General features: G+C 50.2%; 10 protein-coding genes across 10 annotated transcripts; 5 read left to right on the top strand and 5 right to left on the bottom strand.

Moving 5' to 3' along the window:
* Positions 1-313: 313 nt before the first annotated feature.
* On the top strand, positions 314-2,154 carry CTAM01_15156 (uncharacterized protein; the record flags this gene model as incomplete). Its single annotated transcript, XM_060531155.1, has 6 exons — positions 314-516; positions 577-1,046; positions 1,107-1,363; positions 1,438-1,722; positions 1,776-1,894; positions 2,028-2,154. The coding sequence occupies 6 exons, from the start codon at positions 314-316 to the stop codon at positions 2,152-2,154; spliced, it is 1,461 nt and encodes a 486-aa protein (XP_060374255.1).
* Positions 2,155-2,479: 325 nt separating this feature from the next.
* On the bottom strand, positions 2,480-3,610 carry CTAM01_15155 (uncharacterized protein; the record flags this gene model as incomplete). The annotated part of the gene is made up of 2 exons (XM_060531154.1): positions 2,480-3,527; positions 3,594-3,610. The coding sequence occupies 2 exons, from the start codon at positions 3,608-3,610 to the stop codon at positions 2,480-2,482; spliced, it is 1,065 nt and encodes a 354-aa protein (XP_060374254.1).
* A 1,227-nt stretch (positions 3,611-4,837) lies between these two features.
* On the bottom strand, positions 4,838-7,069 carry CTAM01_15154 (uncharacterized protein; the record flags this gene model as incomplete). Its single annotated transcript, XM_060531153.1, has 4 exons — positions 4,838-5,495; positions 5,545-5,935; positions 5,990-6,837; positions 6,888-7,069. The coding sequence occupies 4 exons, from the start codon at positions 7,067-7,069 to the stop codon at positions 4,838-4,840; spliced, it is 2,079 nt and encodes a 692-aa protein (XP_060374253.1).
* A 599-nt stretch (positions 7,070-7,668) lies between these two features.
* Positions 7,669-9,403, top strand: CTAM01_15153 (aromatic amino acid aminotransferase; the record flags this gene model as incomplete). Its single annotated transcript, XM_060531152.1, has 3 exons — positions 7,669-7,846; positions 7,955-9,096; positions 9,149-9,403. The coding sequence occupies 3 exons, from the start codon at positions 7,669-7,671 to the stop codon at positions 9,401-9,403; spliced, it is 1,575 nt and encodes a 524-aa protein (XP_060374252.1).
* A 535-nt stretch (positions 9,404-9,938) lies between these two features.
* On the top strand, positions 9,939-11,982 carry CTAM01_15152 (uncharacterized protein; the record flags this gene model as incomplete). Its single annotated transcript, XM_060531151.1, has 2 exons — positions 9,939-10,113; positions 10,196-11,982. 2 exons carry the CDS (start codon positions 9,939-9,941, stop codon positions 11,980-11,982), a joined length of 1,962 nt encoding a protein of 653 aa, XP_060374251.1.
* A 426-nt stretch (positions 11,983-12,408) lies between these two features.
* CTAM01_15151 (uncharacterized protein) lies at positions 12,409-13,092 on the bottom strand (the record flags this gene model as incomplete). The annotated part of the gene is made up of 2 exons (XM_060531150.1): positions 12,409-12,968; positions 13,032-13,092. The coding sequence occupies 2 exons, from the start codon at positions 13,090-13,092 to the stop codon at positions 12,409-12,411; spliced, it is 621 nt and encodes a 206-aa protein (XP_060374250.1).
* A 1,150-nt stretch (positions 13,093-14,242) lies between these two features.
* CTAM01_15150 (uncharacterized protein) lies at positions 14,243-14,374 on the bottom strand (the record flags this gene model as incomplete). The annotated part of the gene is made up of 1 exon (XM_060531149.1): positions 14,243-14,374. The coding sequence occupies one exon, from the start codon at positions 14,372-14,374 to the stop codon at positions 14,243-14,245; it is 132 nt and encodes a 43-aa protein (XP_060374249.1).
* Positions 14,375-15,967: 1,593 nt separating this feature from the next.
* Positions 15,968-16,834, top strand: CTAM01_15149 (glycosyl hydrolase family 11; the record flags this gene model as incomplete). The annotated part of the gene is made up of 4 exons (XM_060531148.1): positions 15,968-16,227; positions 16,281-16,323; positions 16,394-16,597; positions 16,673-16,834. 4 exons carry the CDS (start codon positions 15,968-15,970, stop codon positions 16,832-16,834), a joined length of 669 nt encoding a protein of 222 aa, XP_060374248.1.
* A 462-nt stretch (positions 16,835-17,296) lies between these two features.
* Positions 17,297-18,909, bottom strand: CTAM01_15148 (uncharacterized protein; the record flags this gene model as incomplete). Its single annotated transcript, XM_060531147.1, has 4 exons — positions 17,297-17,923; positions 17,991-18,204; positions 18,269-18,588; positions 18,649-18,909. 4 exons carry the CDS (start codon positions 18,907-18,909, stop codon positions 17,297-17,299), a joined length of 1,422 nt encoding a protein of 473 aa, XP_060374247.1.
* A 671-nt stretch (positions 18,910-19,580) lies between these two features.
* On the top strand, positions 19,581-20,075 carry CTAM01_15147 (uncharacterized protein; the record flags this gene model as incomplete). The annotated part of the gene is made up of 1 exon (XM_060531146.1): positions 19,581-20,075. The coding sequence occupies one exon, from the start codon at positions 19,581-19,583 to the stop codon at positions 20,073-20,075; it is 495 nt and encodes a 164-aa protein (XP_060374246.1).
* Between the last annotated feature and the right edge of the window lie 1,351 nt (positions 20,076-21,426).

The following is a 21,426-nucleotide window of genomic DNA, read 5'->3' as shown; positions in this document are numbered from 1 at the left end:
AATGTCAACCCTGGCTTTCCCCGCACATCAATCCCATGGGGTGGTGACGAAGTGCTCACCCATCGGATAAGCTTTGTGGGGGAGATTTAGCGTCTCTGGTCATAGTCGGGTGTGCGAGTGAGAGATGCCTAGCGTTCTTGGGAATGATAAATGCCCCGAACGTGTTGCCCATGTTGCTGCTGTGACTTGACCGTCGAGCTTCATGTCTGGATAGCTAGCATGCTCTCCTGAACATATCATCTTCAAAACTTTGTTTGACCCGACGCTGCCCAACAATCTTACTTCCGTCTTTGGCTTGGATTGAGGGCCCAAAATGTTTTTCAAGTCCAAAGAACGTGGAACAGCCGTTGACCATGGTCCGGAGACCCATCGTGCCTTCGAGGATAGCAAGCCCGAAGGGAGCCATGTAGAGAGCATCCGTCATTCCCAGGTCCACTACAAAATAGACCCTACTTTAAGCAAACGTCTCGATCGCAAGTTTGACGTTCACATCATTCCTTGGCTTTTCGGCATTTGGTAAGACTCGAGCCTGGATTGGAACCCATACAGTGCCAGAAGCTAACTGATTTTACCCAGGCTTTTCGCGTTTATCGATAGAAGCAATATTGGGAATGCCAAGATCGACGGCCTTTTGGAGGACCTCGATATGGTAACTGGCACGAAGTTCAATGTTGCATTGTTGGTCTTCTACATCCCGTACATCCTCGTCGATGTTCCGAGCAACTGGATTGTGAAGAAAGTCCGAGCCGGCGTCTATCTGCCAACTCTCATCACTTGCTGGGGCATCGTAAGCACGTTTCTTGGCTTCACAAAATCCTTCGCAGGTCTTGTGATCTGTCGATTGCTTCTTGGACTCTTCGAGGGCGGCCTACTTGGAGGTATCGTTGTGTACTTGGCAATGTTCTATCGTCGACATCAGATGCTGTATCGCATCGGCCTATTTTACTGCGCAGCACCCTTATCTGGCGCTTTTGGAGGGCTGCTCGCCACAGGTTTAGCAACGATACGACATGGTGGCTATAACCGGTGGCCTTGGATCTTCTTTGGTAAGTCTTATTCCAACCACGTTAGACCTGATGGTGAAGTAGAACTCTAACGCCCAATAGTGGAGGGTGCAATTACAACCGTCTTCGGTGTAACCTGCTTCTTCTTTATGCCAAGCACGCCAGCGGATGCGAAGTTCCTCACAACGGATGAACGTACACAGGCCATGAGAAGATTAAGAGAAGACTCACATGGTGCTACTGAGGTTGAAGACGTCAATGATGAGCACTTCAGCTGGCACTGGGTGAGGATGGCTGTGCTCGCGCCGCAGACATATTTTTGTACTCTGGCATGGATATTCCTTCTTATTCCTCTTTACGTATGTCCGATTCCCTACATTCGCTACATCATTAGACGTAGATCAGTGATTAACATGCGTCATTCAATTGGCAGAGCTTCTCGCTTTTTCTACCATCGATCATCCAGGGCCTCGGATATCGCAGCACCACTCAGATCCAGCTTCTCACAGTTCCGCCCAACATCGCCGCTTTTCTTGTCGTGCTCGCCACGTCTGCTCTTTCGGACAAAATCAAGGCACGAGGTCCTGTCATGGCCGTTGGAAGCATGGTAGCTTTGTGTGGGTATGTCATGATTCTTGCCTCAAAGTCAAGCAATGTTCGCTATGGGGGTACGTTTCTCATTGCAACGGGAGTCTTCCCTGGAAGTGCGATGATCATGGTGAGTCACAAAGCTATTCGTTGCTCAAGTGAACACGCTGCTGACGAAGCAAGGGCTGGCTATCCAACAATTTGGCTCCTCACTATGTTCGTGCTACCGGAGTTGGGTTGTTGATTGGCCTAGCAAACACGTCTGCCTTTCCAGCCACGTTCATTTACCTGCAGAAGGATGCGTAAGTCGCCAATAACGAGACTCCATCGTCTGAATACAGCTTGACTAACGAACGTCATAGTCCGGATTATGTTTTGGGCCACTCGGTCTGCGTAGGATCTCTGATCCTTTGCTGTGCCACCGTATGCCTACAGATGCTCTATTGTCGATGGGAAAACTCGAAACGAGAGCGGGGAGATCGAGATGAGCGACTGCACGGGAATAGGGTTCACCTTCTTGGACATCGACACCCAGCTTATCGATACACCTTGTAAGCTTTAAACTGCTAGTATTGGTCCAGGCCATGAAGAATGCTCAAAGTATTATGCTACTATTACCTGTTGCTGTAATCTGAAAGCGCCAGAAATCTTGAAAGCCTGGAACTAAGTCTTGATGTGATTGAGTATACATGATCGTTCAATCTCCTGCTTCGGTTCAGAATCTGATCCTCATTATAGCATTTGATCTGATACTTTGCTGGTACACTAAGATATGTTCTTAGATCTACTGAATGCCTTTGAATCGTCAATTAAATAGATGAGAAAAAGGTTTGGCGTTAATCCGAATTGTAGTCTTCGGTAAACGTTTGGATTCCCGTGCCAACTGACTACTCTCGCGCAAGCAATCCGGCAACTATTTGCGGGAAGCTCTCCAAGATAGATGCCTTCTCTGCTTTCCATCCAAGCTTCGCCATTCTTGACGCCTCAATACGCATGTTGATGCCGTACATGATGGCAATGTGCATAGCCCAGGTATCGGGCGGGGGCGGCGGAGCATCGGGATCATAGTCGCTGCCAGCGATACTGGCCCTTGCTGCCTCAGCCACGCTGACTGACTTAATCTCGGTGCTCTCAATGATCTTCTGATCCTTGAGTACAGGAGCAAGGTGCTTCATAAACTCTCCGAACGAGATATCTTCACTCGTGCCAAAGTAGTACGCCTCTGGGCCCCAGATGGCGAAAGGTTCAGAGTCGGAGGTGCCATCAATGGCCTTTCCGACAAGGATCAGGAACATCTTTGCGAGATCCGAGACGTGGATCCAAGCGTGGGTGTTTTCTCCTTCAGCGATCTGCCAGCCGGACTTGAAAGCGCGTGCGGTGAGTAGGAGGGCAGGCGTCGTGATCGGGGTCGGGTGCTCAAGGGAAGGACTCATACCGCCAACGAAACCAGGCGACATGATGGCTACATTGACGTCTGTTGCCGCATCGCGCACAATCTTATCGGTAACAGCATGTGTGTGGGCTTCGCCCTTAAACGCGCAGATGTCTCCAATGTCGGCGAGATCGTCCCACCGACGGGCGTCTTTGGAACCGGCCGGCTCATCCCAAATGAGAGAAGCTCCCGATGTGTGAATATAGTAAGGCTTTATGCCGTTGGCCGCGCCACGTGCTTTCAGACCAGTCAGAATCGCCTTGATGCCGTCGTCATGTGTGATGTCCGGGGCCGTATTGATGACGACGTCGGCCGCCTCACTGCACTTTTCAAGAACATCAAAGTTTCCGGCGTCGCCGATGACCGTCTCAATCTGGAGGTAGGTTTGAACAAGGCGGGCAGCCTTGCTCTCGTCCCGAACGAGGACTTTCACATTCGCATCCGCATATTTCTGGAGGAGCTGGTCCAGCACAGCACCGCCGATATGGCCAGTGCCGCCGACGCTATGTCAGATTATAGATGAGCCGTACTGATCCCACGAAAAATCAGATTTGATCGCTATCACTCACAAGAAGATATGCACCATGGCGGTAACGTCTGGGACTGTGATGCTTGGAGCACCGAGCTGCGTTGATATTCAAAACACCACGAGATTTTATTTCTACATAGCAACGAGAAGCCCCTCATTGATAATGATAATCCTTCTAATATTGCGTACCAGCAGACCCCACTAGTGGGCATCCTGTGGAGCGACATGCATCGACAGGTCACAAAATCTTGAAATGATGGTCACATCCGGTGACTTCTGCCACGTTGACGTGAAGAATACCGAAAATGGAATACTCCTCCTGTCTTGCCTGGTAACTCAGCGCACCTGCATTAAACACTTTTGTTGCCGATCTTTAGACTTCTTGATGATGAATAAAATCCGTTTTTGCTCAACCTTCGACTTTTACCAGTCCTGCTGTTGATGCTACGTTACAGTCGCGGGACCCCGGCCGTCAACATTTTGCGACATCATTAGCCATGAGAGTCTTTACCAGGAACCCGTTCGTGTCTCGAGTCTCTACATAGATCATTACCAGACGATTCTTTAGTATTGGTGGACATCCTTCGCTTGAAGGATCCGAGGATATGGCCGGCCTGGCCCCCGATTGATTGTCGAGGGTCATTTGCCTCCATCTTTCTCCACCACAACACCAATCATCTCCAGAGTGAGGTCGACATGGGTCTCATTTGATACAGGCCCTTCAAACACTAGTAGAAGAGGGGAAAAGGGTGGATCAGTCGACCAGACGGGACTCCGGAAGAGCATGGATTTGTGTCCATTCACAGCCAATCTGCAGAAATTGGCCCCCAGACACAGTTCACCCATGACATCAAGCTACTTGTCCATAAAATTGGGTTCATCCATCAGCCCAGGTTATTCACCGTCACGGATGGCCCGGATGCTTCGACCAAACGGCAAAGGCTGCCAGCGCTGTTGCTGGATATCGGAGAGCTGCTTATGGTAGGTAGTGCTAATACCTGCCCATTTCCGAAGGGGCTTACGGAACTCGGCAAGCTCAATAAACTTACGAATGTTTAAGGCCGATCCTATGAATCACCTGAGTGAAGGAAGGTACTCATTTGGCAGAACACCTTGATTTAGTAAAGGAACATGGAGACAGTATGGAGGCAGACGTGCCTCCCAATACGCAAAGCCTCAAGTTGCGAGATTATTATGTTCTTATTCGCCTTCTCGTTCCGAAACGTGTGAGCAAGCTTAGTCATGAGAAGCGGTAAGTTTGACTTGCTTCTTCAACTAGATCCATCAAGCAAGCAGAGTAGGGTGTTCTGCGAGATTAGACCAGAACTCCATCTCAAAGTCCCAAAGCTGGTGATTGGAATAAGGCTCCCAAACTTCCAGAGTAGCAACGTTTGTCGTTTGAACTTGTTCCGCAGATGGTCTTGCAGCGAGCAAAGAGTCAAGCATTGTCTGGATTGTCCCAGTTGCTCGGGTAAATAACGCGAAATTCGGTTCGCCGGCCTGAATCCAAGCTCCGGTCCTAGTCTCGGCAACCAAGACGCTGAGGTCTTGGATCATCTTGGACCTCGAGTGCAGAAAAACATTTGAAGCAGCATTTTCCTTCAATAATGCTAGAGAAATTACTCCCGCAGCGGGGAGTCCGTATTGCGCAACTTTCCAGATGAGGCATGTCCCGGAGTTTACCAGCTGATCGCGTAGTAGAATGACCTCAACCACAATGGAAAGCATTTCTATCGCAACCTTCAAGAGTTCGTCGTTGGGCTCGGAGATAGGCTGCTGTGAAACGAGCCCCAGAAGGAACAGGTTATGCAGATAGTCTAACCTGATATGGGCTAAAAAGTCTCTTCCAAAGGGGCTTTGTTGACACTCTCGGAGGCTCGAATCGAGCCTGAAATGACCTGGCAAATCTTGCCACAGTGCTTCGACCTTTCCACGGAACTCCCTAGTAAAATCAGTATCAACGAGTCATTGACGACTGAGTCTTAGCAAACCTAATGTTTTTCGTGACATCTGTCATATTTTTCCTCCGCAAAAGTTGAAGCACCTCTTCCTTCAGAAGTGCAAATCGCGCAACACATCGTGTATCGGCGTTGTAATTAATGGGCTCAAGATGTGCCATTTTTGCGTCGTCAACTTCGTCTTCAATCCATCCATTGTGCACTTTGGGTATTTGAAATTGGCAGTAGTCCTTCACTATCCGCGGAGGTCGTCCAAGAAACACTGCTAAGCCCTTGTCGGCCGTGTAGATTCGACAAAAGCAAGCCTTTCGCAGCTCAATGATGAAAGAAGGGAGGTTCGGATTACACCTCTCGATCTTCTCATGGTAGCCTAGTGCGAAGAGCGAACTTGCAAGATCTCCAATTCGTCTCCATGAATGGTAGCCTGGATATGAGCAAGGTCATCAGCAGGCTTCGGTGGTTCAATCTGCGAACTTACTCTGATCACCATCTAGATGTGAATGAACGATGAAGTTTTCATATTGGAGGATCAACTGTAGATCATTAAGACAATCGAGGGAGAGGCTTGTCTCCAGGCAATAGTCCCCGATGTAAGTTAGTGCCTGCATCAGTCTTCGCCGCTGCTCATTTGTTGTATAAAGGGGCGGAAAATAGGGGGTGTCATACGCCGCCCTGGCTGCAGCGACAAAGAAGATACCCAACGTCTCCCACCTCAAATTGGACCCAACCATCTGGGCCAGGAAGTCTTGCCGAGTTGACTGAGAACTCATGTCAAAAGGCCGCAGTGTGTTGGTCAACAGAGTTGCCACATAGCCAGCGCTTGTGATTCCAGAGCCGGAGCCACCACTCTCTCCAGAAATATCAGTCGTCGGAGCGAGGACTTCTCTCCAATGTTCCAAGGACCCTAAGCACTCAATAACGATAGGTCCAGCCAAAGGCAAGTTTACTCCCCTTTCGAGCCAAGAACGCACTAGAGGTGTGACTTTGGAGATGTCCATCTTCTCTAGACGTGACAGCGCATGCATCGCCTTATCCATGACAACCTGGTTGCCAACTAGATCAATTGGTGATGCCAAACTGGGCTGTGGAGTCAAATCTGCATCAGAAGCAGGCCCAAAACCATCACCGGAGAAGACATGGTTGAAGATGGTAGAGTGGCTTGAGATCCCGAGAAAGCCAGGGTTAGGATAGCGATACGGCTGCGTCGATGCTGTCGGTGTTCCTGTATTGGGTGACAGGGTATCAGCTGGAGATTGAGGTGTCGACGAGGTCGTCGTTGCAATAGTCTCTGCCGGCCCAACTGACATCAGGCTTCTGGAAGTAAGTGCGGGTCAGTCACCAACATCACCATTATATAATCGTTATTGCAGACTTACTCCGTCTCTTGGACTTGCGTTCTCGTTACTCTTCTCCGAAAAGGTCTAGATCTGTAAACGCAATGACTCCGCTGCCCACGGCCAGTGCACCGTGTGCAGGCAGGTCTTTCGTGCCCGCATGCTAGCTTCGAACGCCGACAGGGCTCGCACGCAGCAAGTCTCACGTTCATCTTGTTTTTCATATCCGACTCATATGTACCATCATCAGATTACATGGAGGCTGTTTGTTGCTTGTTGTGAAATGAATGCATAGGTTCAGCTCGAAGAGAAGTCTTTCGGCGAGCTCTGGTCTCCTTTGACTCCGACGATGTTGTGGTTGAGTGTCCTTGATTGAGTTTGACACTCCGAACCCCACATCACTCCGATCTCACGCCGTAGTCCCATTTCTCTTTTGTTTTCCCCCACCATCCTAGACTCTTAGGGCGCTCTTGACAGGAACATTCCCGATAAGGAGCAGCAGGTTGCGCCGATTAGTTCACAGAGAGCGAGGAAAGGCGCGAATGTCATTACAGCTATCCACAAGTGAGACATCAATCGGTGCCAATCGTTGCTGATATCTAGGTTGTGACTCCATTAAATTTGTTCCTATCTCTATTTGACCCTCTCTCCGACGGCTCGACGTGAGTCAAGGGCCATCGGAATGGGTTCAACGCAGATTAGCAAAGCATCGAACGTCGTTGTATAAGTAATTAGTCTGGGTATCTCGACATCCACGGATCCTTCTAGCTCACTGGGTTTAACATCATTGTGACTCAGTTCCAGCATCTTCACCTGAATAATTATGGGCGAATACATCAACTCCGACCATGCCTCCATCCCGGACACTGTCACCGATGCCGTGTTGAAGCCGGCTCGGCGCACGGTCCCGGCCAGCAAATGGGGCGTCGCAGCTCAATGTACCACCGAAGACTTCAAGACCAGAACAGACAAGCATAAGCCACTAGCCAAAGATTGGAACCGTGAGTGCTTGGTTCTAGTTCAGAATCTGTGACAGTGACAGCGGAGAGCTTTTGTGGTAGAGCTAACCTTGCCATACCTACCAGACCGTTTAACTCACGAATCGACAGCGAGAACAGGATCTTCGCTAAAGGCAGCTTTCAAGCACCTACAGAATCCGGATGTTATCTCTCTTGGCGGCGGTATTCCACTCAGCGAATTCCTTCCTTTCGAGACACTCTCGTTCACGCCGTCATTCGTTCCAAGCAGCTCCAGGTCAAAGTCTGCATCAGACTCCTCCGTTGATGATGCATGCTTCCGATCGAGCAAAACAGACCTTTCCGAGGGCCGAAGCGTGTTCGATATCTCTGTAGCGCTGAACTATGGTCAAGGTAGCGGGTCTCCGCAACTTCTACGATGGATCATTGAACACACCGAGATGGTCCATAACCCCCCTTATGCAGATTGGGGATGCACCATGACCGTTGGCAACACTTCGGCGCTAGACATGGCCCTTCGCATGCTCGCCAAACCTGGTGACTATGTGCTGTCAGAGAAGTTCACCTACTCGACGGCGGTCGAAACTGCAAAGCCGATGGGTGTCAAGTTCCTTGGTGTCGACATGGATGGAGAAGGCTTGCTGCCAGAGAGCCTCCTCCAGGTCTTGGACACATGGAACCCAGCAGAGCACGAGAACGCAGCGAAGCCATTCCTATTATACCTCGTCCCAACCGGCCACAACCCCACTGGTGCTACTCAAAGTCTACAGCGTCGCAGAAGTATTTACCGGGTGGCACAGCAACACGATTTGATCATTCTGGAAGACGATCCCTACTACTGGCTTCAGATGGACGCCTACAGCGCATCCGCAGAACTGACAACACCTTCCACCATCCCTCAGTCGCCGGCAGACTTACTAAACGCGATCGTCCCGACATACCTCGGCATCGACGTAGACGGGCGTGTCATGCGCATGGACTCTTTCAGCAAGGTCATCAGCCCTGGATCTCGAATTGGTTGGATTACTGCCCCTCAAGCAGTAGTAGAGCGATACAAAACCCATGCCGACGTATCAACGCAGGGACCTAGCGGATTCAGTCAACTCGCATTCTTCAAGCTTCTAGATGAGTTTTGGGGCCATGCCGGGTTCCTTGAGTGGATGCTACATATCCGTGGAGAGTATACTGAGCGTCGGGATTTCATGGTGCGAGCTTGCGAACAGCACTTGCCCCGAGAGATCGTCGCATGGAAGCCGGCACGGGCGGGCATGTTTGTGAGTACTACATTACTTGCATGTAGAATGTTCTTTTACTAAACCATTGCAGCAATGGCTAGGCGTGGACTGGCAAAAACACCCCGATGCCTCAACGAAGTCTCCAAATGAGATTGAAGAGGAGATATGGCAAGAGGCGCTGGCTCAAGGCGCTCTCATTGCTCGGGGTAGTTGGTTCAATGCCAACAAGCACATCCCGCTGAATGAGATTTTCTTCCGGACCACATTCGCTGCCGCACCCCTGGTTCAAATTGAAGAGGCAGTCAAACGGTTCGGAGCAGCGTTGAGAAAAATCTTCCAACTATGATGAGGTGATTGACGTTTTGAAGTTCGCAGAACTAGAGAGAATCCGAGAAGGAGTAGGCGGAGAACAGTAATGAACGTGAAAGTGAAGCTTTTTGGGTAATAGAACTATGAATGTGTATAGCTGTGGTCATTCAAGTCGCTATAGGATACGCTTGGTTCTGGTTTCAACGAAAGACCTCTAGGCAAAAAATGAGATTGACCGATGACTATTGCTGCTGCACATGGTCATCGATGGGAATGGCCTCACAAGCGAATTGGCCTCAGTGGGGATATTGGTGACATCGGACTCAGCCAATGGAATCTTATCCTGGGTTGACAGGGGGCTCAGGCTTACAACCGCTTTACCACCCATTCGATACTTATGTAACCTCTTAGCCTGGTAAGAAAGTGGAATGGACCAATTTTTATACTCGATTTCTCCTGAATATATTCGCTTCTAAATCCACGTATCCAAGGTTTCTCGAGAGCTTTGTACTAGGGCAAAATCTCCTCAACAACACCACCACCAGAAGACCAAACTGCTAGAAACCGCTCCGATGGCTCAAAGGGATCAGGGACGAGCCCTTGCCCCCATGGATTGCAGCATAGACTCAACACGCCTCTTGGACTTGCCGTTGGAATGCCTTGATCAAATCTTCGAAGACGTCGTTGCGTACGATGAGGAGAGCGAGTTCAATTTGAGAGATGCAACGCGTCTTCTACGTGTGTCGAGTGAGTGTCCTCTCATCACGGCCAATAAGTTCACGCCTTCAGAATCAGCCATTTTCTTGTAGCAGGGCTAATTGAACGCCAGAGCTATTCGAGATCATTGTCATGAGAGCTATCTACATAACCAAACTTCTTCACAAGATGAGGCGCAATCCAGAAGTCGGCATTCTTGCCAAGCAAGACCACTCGCACATGGCCTCACCCCAGTGCCGCGTGCAACATCGCGGTAATGCAAGCTTCTTCCTGGCAAAGTACCTCATGATCCAGCCATATCGTCATTTACCGTGGAGTACAAGCCTAGCTACAGTGATCAACGCCATCACTGATAGGACAATACGAGATGATGGCTTGAATCTCGACAGCGAAGAACGGTACAGACGCATCCATCATCTTTGCAAACAAGCCGTCCATCTTCCAGATGCAGTCAAACATTATGGAATTTGGGACCTCTTCAGTGATCATTTTCAAAAGCTGCTTTTTCCTTCGGAGACGGATCCCGTCGTCACAAATGAGCCATTCGAAGACCTGCTATTCCTTGCCAAATTCTATCTGCAATCAGAAGACGCGGAGAGACTTGTACTATCTCAGATCCTGAACAAAGGTCCTAAATCACTATCTTCTATTGGGATGACAAAATCTCGGGATGGAAGATACGCTGCTTCTTCGCTGCTGGGATCAGTCATGGAAGCTGCGATCAGGAGTGGCAGTTCGAACCTCGCTGTTCTTCTGATTAACTACGAGATCAATACTTCACGAGAAAAGATAACGAAGACGGTCCGAGGAAAGGAAATAAAGGGCGTCAGATTCTACGATCTTTACTTCTGGAGGCTAGCCATGGCTTTTGACGACCTGGAGACTATGAGTGCTCTTTTGGATGCCGCAGACCGAAGAGTACCGAGCAAGGCTTTGGGTCAAATTCTTCTGGAAGCTGTGTGCGCGCAACAGCTAGAGATACTCCAATTGATATTGGATAACCAAATGCCGCATCGCAAGAAGGGAACCACTTTCAAAACTTATTACGGCAGTAACAGGAGGAATGAAAGGTTCAAACATGCCATTGACACGTGTCTCGAGGAGGCCGTCAAACATGGGCATTCTATGGTGTTCAACGTACTTGCACACACGCCTTACGCTCTAGAAAGACACTTTTACCAGCATCGCTGGAAAAAGAAATGGGGGTTTGACCCTTCGATTCAGTCGACTTCAGATTACTGCCGCCCCGCCAGGTCACTTATTGAGGTCGCTGCTAGTCGCGGAGATGAGGTAACCATCCGTGAGTTGCTCTCCAAAGGACATGGCCCTTTTGGACTTAGGGACAACGCAAAACCTCACCATTGGTTAAACCCATACCACCGCCTCAGCCACCTCCGTGGTCTCATGCCAATGATCGCCGCTGCGAAGAGCCGGCATGTCGGCGCCGCACTTGCTCTGATCAGGGGACACTTCAAGTGTGATGCAGTCAGGTGGCTCTTGATCATCGGAACGGTCCTAGAAGGCAGAGACCAACAGCAACCCCACAGACGACATGTCAACCCGAAACCATCTTCTACGTCAAATATTGATGCAGACGATGGAGAACGGCGGGTCCAGCGTGACAGAGATGTCAAATTCTGGCAGGAGTTGATCGACGCAGGGGTTCTGGATCTGCAACATTCTGCCAAAGGATGCCAATGTTCCGAAACACCAATGGCAATGGCGGCGACTCATCCCACCCGTATGTCAATAGAGGCTGCCAGAAACTTCGTCTGCGAGCGGCTCGTCATTCCTTCCGATGCCGAATACCGTGAATGTGGAGACCAGTCGGACGCTGGATGGAACCCACGGCAATTTCCCGAGGATATAAGAACACCAACTGGTATTATATTGTCCTAGCAGCGAATTGATAGGGAAGCTGAAAAGGAAAGGAAGTCGTAGATGTCTGCTATAATGAAGTATGAATCAGAAACAACTCGACCCATCATTCTTTGCTTCATGGCCCACAATCCAAGGTTCTATCCAAAACTTCTTGAACACGCGTATGCATCATTGAGCAGATGCTGGGAACAAAGCAAGCTCGCATGAATAGATGCCATCATATCCCTTGGGGTACCTGAATTCCGGTTTGTGTTCATTGAACTTCGCCTGATGTTGCTACCCAAGTGAGGAAGCTATGTGAGCTTGAGACTCGATCAATTTTCATTACACATATATGGAGTCGGCGAAGCTACGATGATCATTTCCCCCTTTTGTTCATAAAATCCACGAAGTCCATGCCGCCCAATCCTACGCCAAAACGAACCCTCGTCAACGGCTGCTGCTTCAAATGAGGTGGGTGACATCTGAGACGTAGCGCTTGTTGGCCTTCTTCGCTGCCTGACCACACTGGCCAGCGATAGCAGTCGTCTTGCCATTGACGGCACACTGGCCGTTGGCGTTGCAAGCACCAGCCCCCTTCCCATCGGTGCAGGCCAAGCCAGAGAACTCGGCTTGGGACTTGCCCTTGCCCTTGGCAGCGTTGGCGTTGCCTGCATTCGCGTTGCCAGCGTTGGCATTGTTGCCCGCATTGGCGTTGTTACCAGCGTTGGCATTCTTCTTCGCGTTTGCATTCTTCTTTGCCGCATTGGCGTTCTTCTTCTTGGCAGCAGCGGCAGCGCCGTTGTTCTTCTTCGCGGCCGCTGCAGCACCGGTATTCTTCTTTGCCGCGGCAGCGTTGGCGGCGTTCGCCTTGGCAGCGGCAGCGCCATTGTTCTTCTTGGCCGCCGCTCCGGCAGCCCTCTTCTTCTTCGCTCGGGCCTCGAGGTGGGCGGCGTCGTTTGCGACGAAGTCTTCTGCACGGACTTCGATCGGGAGGGCAACATCGTTTCCTTGGACCGCGGGGGCTGGGGGACCGTATTAGTACACTTAGGCTCGTGGGATTGGAACGTAATCAAGGATGAGCTTACCAGAAATGACGTTGCCAGCCAAAAGGCCAATGGCAAAGAAAGCGGCAGTTGAGAACCTCATGTTGACTGTAAGGTTGTATTGATACTTCGTGACAGTGAGTGGTATTCTTTGCGCAAGTGACACCAGGTCTTAATGAATGAGAGCTCAATTAAAAAGAGCCGCGCACAGCACGGAATGAATGTAATAGTAAGAAGTAGAACGGAGATAGCCAGATAGACGCTCAAAACAGAAGAGAAGCCTTGTGCCGGAGCTGGAGATCCTCTTCATGTTCTTATGTATGTTGAGATCCAGTCCTCGATGGTATGCCACCACCACATGCTCAATGCTTACATACAGACTTTGCTGTCACACCCTGAAACTCCGGATGGCGGTGTCACCTGAGCACCAGTGCACCACTACGTTCAGCAACACTCCAGATGAGTTTCTTTGACTCGAGATGACAGCCATGAGCCTCATCCTGCAACAAGACCTGTTCAGATGCCTGATCATCCCGTCACATCAGCAGCTCAAACGAGGCTAATTGTGCCGCAGACCAGGGTAGCCCCGGCTCTTCGGCACACCTCGAAGTCGGTTAGGTCGGACTCCCCTCCAGGGCCTTCACCAATCTTGTCGCAAAACTTGTCCGCATCGCCGTTTCAAGCTTTAAAGTTAATGCAACTTGGGCTACAATTGGACCGCAGATGGGACCAGATTTTTTCCACAGGTCTCGTTGCCCAGGGCCCCTGGCGGGCCTCGAGACCAGATTCAAGCTTGTTCTGCCAAACGCGAACCCCCGCACTTCTGGGTTTCGCTGTGCATGATTTTGAAAGAGGCCCGGTCTCTCTTGACAAGAACCAATTGTTGGGATAACGTGGGAACCCTACTTTAAGCTTGCTGCCTTCCCGTATTAGAAATGACGCTTGTTTTGGGGTGACCTCTGACCTCTTGGTGGTCAGGGATTCTGGAAGCGAGGCCGTCTTCAAACGCGCGATGTTCTAGGAGCAGACTCTTGTTTTCGCCAAGAGCAGAACAGAAAAATGGACTCCCCCGGAATCGTGCATTATTCTCCGGTCGAGGGCTGGCCTGGGGATGTCTTTGCCTAGAGGGGATCGGGGCCGCCGGCCACCGACTTTGTAGATCACTACAGCCATTTGTCACGGAATGACTCGAATCACGGTTGGATTTCTTGGGTGAATAAAAATAATCAGAAACGGCCACCTCAACGATTGAATCATTTGCCTCGCTGAATTCTGTTTCCGCGGCGCAGTCCTCGGCCTTCCCCAGATAAGTCCCATCTTCCCCAAAAGTTGATCGTCCAAACCCGTCTTAAGGATGTGTCATTAACGCTCTCATTCCAGCTCATTTTTACTTGCGCCGACTTTGCGACGAGTCTGGGCGATGTGAGAATCAGGAGCTGAGGCCACACAGCCACAGCCCACCAATGCCACCTGATCTTACTCTGTCGCGCTATTGTTGTTACAGAGTGCAGACTGCGAGATCGTCGCTCTCGGTAGAGGATGTGCCTATCCTTGCCTCGCCCCCAGCTCCTGAACCTGTGCCTGTATCAGGTCCGCGGCAAGTTTTGCCGTGGACAGGACCGTGTTTCCGCATCCTGGTCACGATCAGGAGAATTATTCTGAGCCACTGTAGTGCTCAATTCCCCAATCATAGAGGTGATTCACAATTCCAGATGAGGTAAATTTTCTTGGCATAACAATTTTAGCAATTTTAGCCTGGCGAGTTCCTAGACCTCGTTCTCTTGACGTCAGGAATAGACTTACTGTTCGCTAAACTCAAATCGATCCACCGGCCCAGGTGATGCACCTTGGCACCATAGATTTACACAAGCGGAAGCAAATCGTCAGTCAACCCCAGTGTCGTTCGCCTTGGCGTTGCAGGAAGATCAATTGCGTGAAACTTAGTCACGTGTAACCGCCGTTTTCCTATAGGACTCTTAACACGTTGTCAACTTGAACAGCTGCCGGTCGAAGTAGCATATTGCATAGTTCCACCGTTCTCCTGCCTTCAAAGACGCCCACCTGGAACGATATGCAAGGATTAGTGCACGTTTTTCACCCATTTAGTAGTAAACTATTCAACTCGAATGTGCATCAATCATATGCTCCGACACCACATGTGATTTCACCCGAGCATATCACTTGAGTGCACTCTACTTGCCACACTTTTTTTGTGTTCATTCACTCAAGGAAAGAATGTTTTAACTCGGCGATGCCTTTACCTGCTCCTCAACCTCAAAACTCAAGTAGTCGGGACGAAGCTTCTTGCTTCGGTATAGGTTGAATTTTTTCACCATTAACCGCAAAATCGGGTCGCATTTGCAAGCAAACCAATCAACAGTATGCGTCGACTCACGATGGCTTCCATTCAGCCGATACCAGATCTGGTCATCGGAGGCCAAGCTCTCCCTCCGGTGTGACAATATACATTTTAGGTCTAGACGACGGGTAAAATGTTATGGCAAAATCGTTGCCGCTGCAAGAGCGGGACGGCTTGCAGATCTTAACTATCGAGAGTATTTCTAGAGATTGCAGTGCCGCTGTACCCCAGATTATGTCGGGCGACACACCAAAATGTGGGATTTAGCCTGAGTTCCATCTCCCGGTGCCAAGGTCCCAAGTGCTTAGTGTACCAAACTTGGAAGGCAACTGCCGCGTAACGCCGAACTTGTCACGAGGGCGTTTCTGTAATCACCCAGTCATGTCAACATCTTCTGTCTCAACCGCGATAAAGTCATTGGGTGTAAGACGTATCGATGCGGTTGCTGTCAGACACGTTTAGCCTCATTTCGCCCAATTCTTCCTGTCCAGTCAGACAAGAATAGCATCCGACTACACATTATAAAAGAGGCATAGATCCGGTAGTCAGCAGTAGCAGAACAATTCTAACTCAACAATTGAAGAATAGTAGAATCCATTGATCAAACAGAGCCACCACCATGGTTTCCTTCTCCAGAGCGCTTGTTACGTTGGCGACTGTATTCGGAGCCATTGCCAGTCCTATCGGGGAACTGATCGAGAAGCGACAATCCACTCCAAGCTCGACCGGATACCACAACGGATACTATTATTCGTGGTGGACTGATGGAGGGTCCCAAGTCACTTACACCAACGGCGCCGGCGGCTCCTATAGCGTCAACTGGGGAGGCGGCGGCGGCAACTTTGTCGGAGGCAAGGGTTGGAACCCGGGAGGCTCCAAGTAAGTCTATATCTCTTATGACATACAGCATCTCTAATCGGTTGATCTTTTAGGACCATCAACTACTCTGGCACTTACAACCCCAATGGAAATAGTGTAAGTAAACGCGACAGGAATTGAAGAGTCGACGGTGTGCTGGTGCATCTAAAACTGACCTGTTTGACAGTACCTGGCTGTCTACGGCTGGACTCAGAACCCTCTGATTGAGTACTACATTGTCGAAAACTACGGCACCTACAACCCAGCTTCCGCTGCTACGAAGAAGGGTTCTGTCACCAGTGACGGCGGCACCTATGACATCTATGTCAGCACCCGCGTCAACCAGCCCAGCATTGAGGGCACCAAGACCTTCCAACAGTATTGGTCCATTGTAAGTCCCCTGTGTCCAAAGTCTCCGGACTAGTCACAGTACTAGAGAAATTCGGACTAACGATATATCCAACAGCGAACTTCCAAGCGCACCGGTGGCACTGTAACAACTGGCAACCATTTCGCGGCCTGGGCATCAGTCGGGCTCAACCTCGGAACCCATAACTACATGATCGTGGCCACCGAGGGTTATTACAGCAGCGGATCGGCTAGCATTACCGTCAATACTCCTGCTTGATGATTAAGACTTGTTGGTTGGGAGGCGTTATCTGAAAGACAACTTTCACCTGCTTTCAATTCCGGTGAGCAATACTGTCTTTCAGGATGTTGGAGCTGCCAGCTCCCAGTTTCTTTCTGCTGTACATATGCTCCATTCTTCTGAACACATTCAACAATTGGTATGAAGTAGTGTACATAGTCTTCCTTGCAAGAACACGATGGAAGTTTCAATCCACTCTCTTAAGCTGAGAAAGGCAATTCTGCGATGATGATTGACTACTGTATAAGAGATCTTGTGTCGTATATTTTGCAGACAAGTGCTGCAGGGAGTGAAAGTATCTACAGTGAAACATTTGTGGTGATTGATGTTGAGATGAAAAAGAGTGTAGAATGTAATGAAGGGACTGGCGGTACGCGTCGGGATGGCCGTACACATCTCCAATCGTCAAAAGTTGTGTTAGCACCAATCATCCCGAGGTACTCAGGGAGACTCGTTGATAGCTTCTTCCTCGGCCTTCTTCTCCGCGATCGCTGCAGCCTCATCAGGAGCAATGTTGACAAAGGCCTCAGTGGTATCAACATTCTCTGCCTGGGAGATTGCATCCGCGCGAGCTCGGCCATACCATCTGCCTATCTGGCCTCGCTTCTCAAACTCCAAGCCCCGAGCTGCAGCGCAGACGGGAGGCTCAATGAGCACGCCGGTTTGAGGGAATGGTTCGAGGGGACCCCAAACATTGCCATCATCGTTAACGCCGACGCCCTTCGTCAGGAACTCCATCTGAGAGAAGTCGTATGAGACTGGCGGAACACCAGGCACATCTTGCTCTCCGGGGACCCACACGTTGACAGGCTGGACGTATGTCCCGGCAGTGATTCCGTTCTTGGTCACGCGGGTCTTGGCCACTCCATCAATCTCAGCGGTGACTCGGTACTCTCGGGTATACCTGAAGAGGATGTTGTTGCGGTATTCAAACTTGTTCTGAGCATTACGGCCACCGCGAAGTCCCATGGAGGCAATGATGCGGTCGGTAGTCGCGCCTGTACAGGGATCAACGTCCATCGCGTACAGAGAGACTGTGGCACGGTTGTTGGAGACAAAGCCGATGAACTGCAGAGGGTCAATTGTCAGCAATTTGACCAATATGGCTAGGATATGTCGAGTTGATCGCACTTACTCGAGACTCCGCAATTTCAGCATTGGGATTTGGGTTGTCAATTCCTAGCAGACCAAGTTCCATTCTCACGTAGACGACATCGCCGAGAGTATTGATCTGCACGTTCTGCGCCACAATACTGAAGGCAATGACCTCAGCGCCTCGACGGAACCCGGAAAAGGTGATGAAATCGCCGGCTTGGAATGGAGCCATTACAACTGGGTCAGGTGCCGTACTTTTTTCAAAGTCAGCTTGTTGTCTGGACTTCTATGACGATATCAAGGGATAAAGTGACTTACAAAGTGCCCGGCCCGACAAAAGGTCGGTTGCTCAAAGGACAGAGAGGATCAGTCCCATTGCGCGGAATGCACATGGGAAACCCCGAGAAAGACGTGATACTGGGACTCTGATCATCCGCAGTCATCAACGGCGCGCCGGTATAGCCCTTTGAGAAAACAGCATTCGGGTCTGAAATCCTGACGGTTGGCCCGTTCTGGATCTTGAGACTCCCATCCGCAAAGTCTACAGAATCAACAAAGCCACTGCTCAACCCTTCGAAAAATTCGTAGAGTTGGACTTGAGCAACACGAGGCTCTCCGTTGATGCTATTTCCAATGACCTATACGCGGATATCAGTAATGCTCTCTTTGACTTTGAGATGCATGCCCGGTATCTATACCAAAGTCTCATATCCGGTGAAATCCGCCTTATTGGCGACAAACTCTTTCCAGGGCACCCAGGCAGCTGGAAACTGTACCAGAAGGTTCTTTGGCACATTGACGGTAAAGCCATTGACGACAATTGTCCCGCCTGTGTTGAAGGCATCGTCAGTTGCAGTCGCGTCTTCAAGAGCACCTTGAACCCAAATAGGGGCCTCTTGAGATACTACAGAAGCCACCAACAGGAACCAGATAGCGATAAAGACATGGAGAAGATGCATGATGACTTGAGTTTACTAATAAGATAGAAAGTTGATGTTTGTGATTGGGGATATTCAGATCGTCGCACGGAAATCGTCGTCATTTTATCACAAGTCTCAAAAGTTACTTCCCACCTAAACTTTCAAGAGTCTTGAGAACAATCCCAATCAAACTGTGTCCCTACTGGAACTTTCTTCCATGAAGGAAAGTGAACTGTGAACGACAGAGGATGAGGTCGTAGACCCAATGTCGATACCCGCGTCGACGACCATTGCCAAGATTGAACCATCACTTTCTCCCGTCGCTTCCTTCGATGGACTGTCTTGGCCTTCTAGCAGACGCAAGTGTTTTCTCATCACGACAACTATAGGCGGTGAATGACACGCTGCAGCGTGACTCTGCGGACTTGACATTCTCAACCCGGGAAAGCCGACGCGGGCAACGGTATGTTGTGAGGCCTCCGTATTACTCCGATCACCGGATCAGTCTGCAGGATATCATGAGTATTGGATTTACGAGGATTCTCAAGATTCAGAGAACGTTGACCGCCAGGCAGACAGGCCGGCGGAAAGGTACCCCATCTTGAAGTCCATGTCAACCTCCCTAGGAAGCCCGCTCCGCCGTCTTTGCCAAGACATGAAATTGGTTGAGTGATTTCGTCCTGGCCATGCGCGTGACTAGATTACGTGTAATGACCCCTAGATGCAGTGCTGTACCCTTACATCGTGGAAGTGACCCCAAGTGCGCAATGAGAACTCCAGGATGCGGCTCCACTACGTGCAACTCTCCCGCATGGTTTAGGTCTCGGGCCTGGTTCCGCGAGGTGCACTACGGGTCTATAGTTGGCGACCTATGCCGGGGTTGGAATCGGGTTGAGAGAGAACCGAGTCGTCAAAACCTGCCAGTCCGGCATCCTGATTCAAGAATCCCGGGAGCGGGGAAGTTGCAACGGCTGGGGGAATGCAACCCAGGATCCCGGACCGGCTCAGACTCTTGGTCATTTCTGCCGATGGGTGAGTACCTACATGTAAAGTCTCGAGACTCAAGAGGAGGCTCCCGAGCGATCCTAGCACAGCTCATGGAACGCAAGCTTGGACTACAATTGGCGTGCATCTCATTGGTGGTCGTAACTACAAGGACGGAAAGGTCGGGGCTATTGGTGACAAGGGTGCCTTACTTATGTTAACCGCAGATAATCGCCTAAACTTTCGTCACGCAAGAGATGCATGCAGGCGCAGCCAGTCGTCTCAGCTCTCATTATCTGATCTCGTTGGATACATACTTGTGACCTAGCCAAGAAGTTGTAGGCACGGGTCACCCCGCGCGCCTACAAGTTATACCGAGCAGAAACACCACCAAAAGCAATATGCAAATCCAACGAGGGTTCACAGGACTACAAGGAAAAGAATTGCGCCTGGTAATGACGACTAGACGAACTGAGTGCTGAGCACAAAACGACTGCGGCGTGTTGAGACGCCCATCGTCCGACGTTATCCCCGGTCTAAGTTTTTACAACTTCACATGCTATGGGCTGGGTTGCAGTTATTGCCGACAGACTATACCAGGCTAGTTAAAAGTTGCCGTCCCTCGACGGTGATGCTACATCTTGGCAATGGGAATAATAGCCAAGCAACTGCTTCAGTAACCGCTGTGCTAGACAGGCATTGCACCCGCATCGAGCCTTGAATCATGGACGGGCCCAAGACTCGCTAAGGGATCTTTACGCGATGCTCCACCCGCGGGGTTAGAGCCCATTTCAGGAGAAAATGCAGTCTTCTGAGCTCTGAAGTCTTCGTCGAACGCTCTCGCCTTTGGCCGTTGGTAGTTCCCGAAGGCAATTGAATCTCAAAAGCGGAAACGCCCACATATCAACCTCGCAGTATCCCCGCGTATTGCCTGCGGGAGCCATGGGTCTTGACCGGCCACTCCCGCCAAGGACTACCGTGAGAACGGGTCTAGAGCACGGTTAACATTGCCACCTTCCTCTCTGAAAAAGCGACCGTAACCTCATTGCTTGATATTCCCGGCTCTACATTCTTCTCAGGGTTGTTATATCTTTTCCCCTTTCAAAGTTGGCAAGAAAGTGCGGGCTGGTGGTGGCGTGGCCTGGTTGCAGTGAGGATGCATGACGCGACCCATCGTGTTGGACACTCTTGGCGAAAGAGGGCCGGCTTTCCAACTCACTCGAACCCTTGGATTAACATGAACAGAATGTGTCATCTTTCGGATGTTTTCTCTTATTGATTGCAAATGCTTACAAGAAAGGAGCGAATGCGATCCTTCGATGACTTTGAATTATATTCTGATAGAGCACATAAGGTAATGTGGCATAAGTCAACATACCCACTTCCTGGCACCCCCCTGTTTCTGGCACCCACAAAAACGCGAAAATCCACCACAACCCAATGCCCACCCCCAACCTCCTTTTATCACAACATTTTCAATTCGCGTCCAAATGGGCTCATCTTTTGCACATGTCTTCTTCTATATATAATGCCTCAATATACCGAAGATCAGCTTCGTCAGGCTCTCGAGGA

Source organism: Colletotrichum tamarilloi (genome assembly GCF_030869305.1).
Source record: "Colletotrichum tamarilloi strain Tom-12 chromosome Unknown Scaffold_150.1, whole genome shotgun sequence".
Lineage (NCBI taxonomy): Eukaryota > Fungi > Ascomycota > Sordariomycetes > Glomerellales > Glomerellaceae > Colletotrichum > Colletotrichum tamarilloi.
Note: the sequence above shows the minus strand (reverse complement) of the source record. Positions and strands in the feature narration are given on the sequence as shown.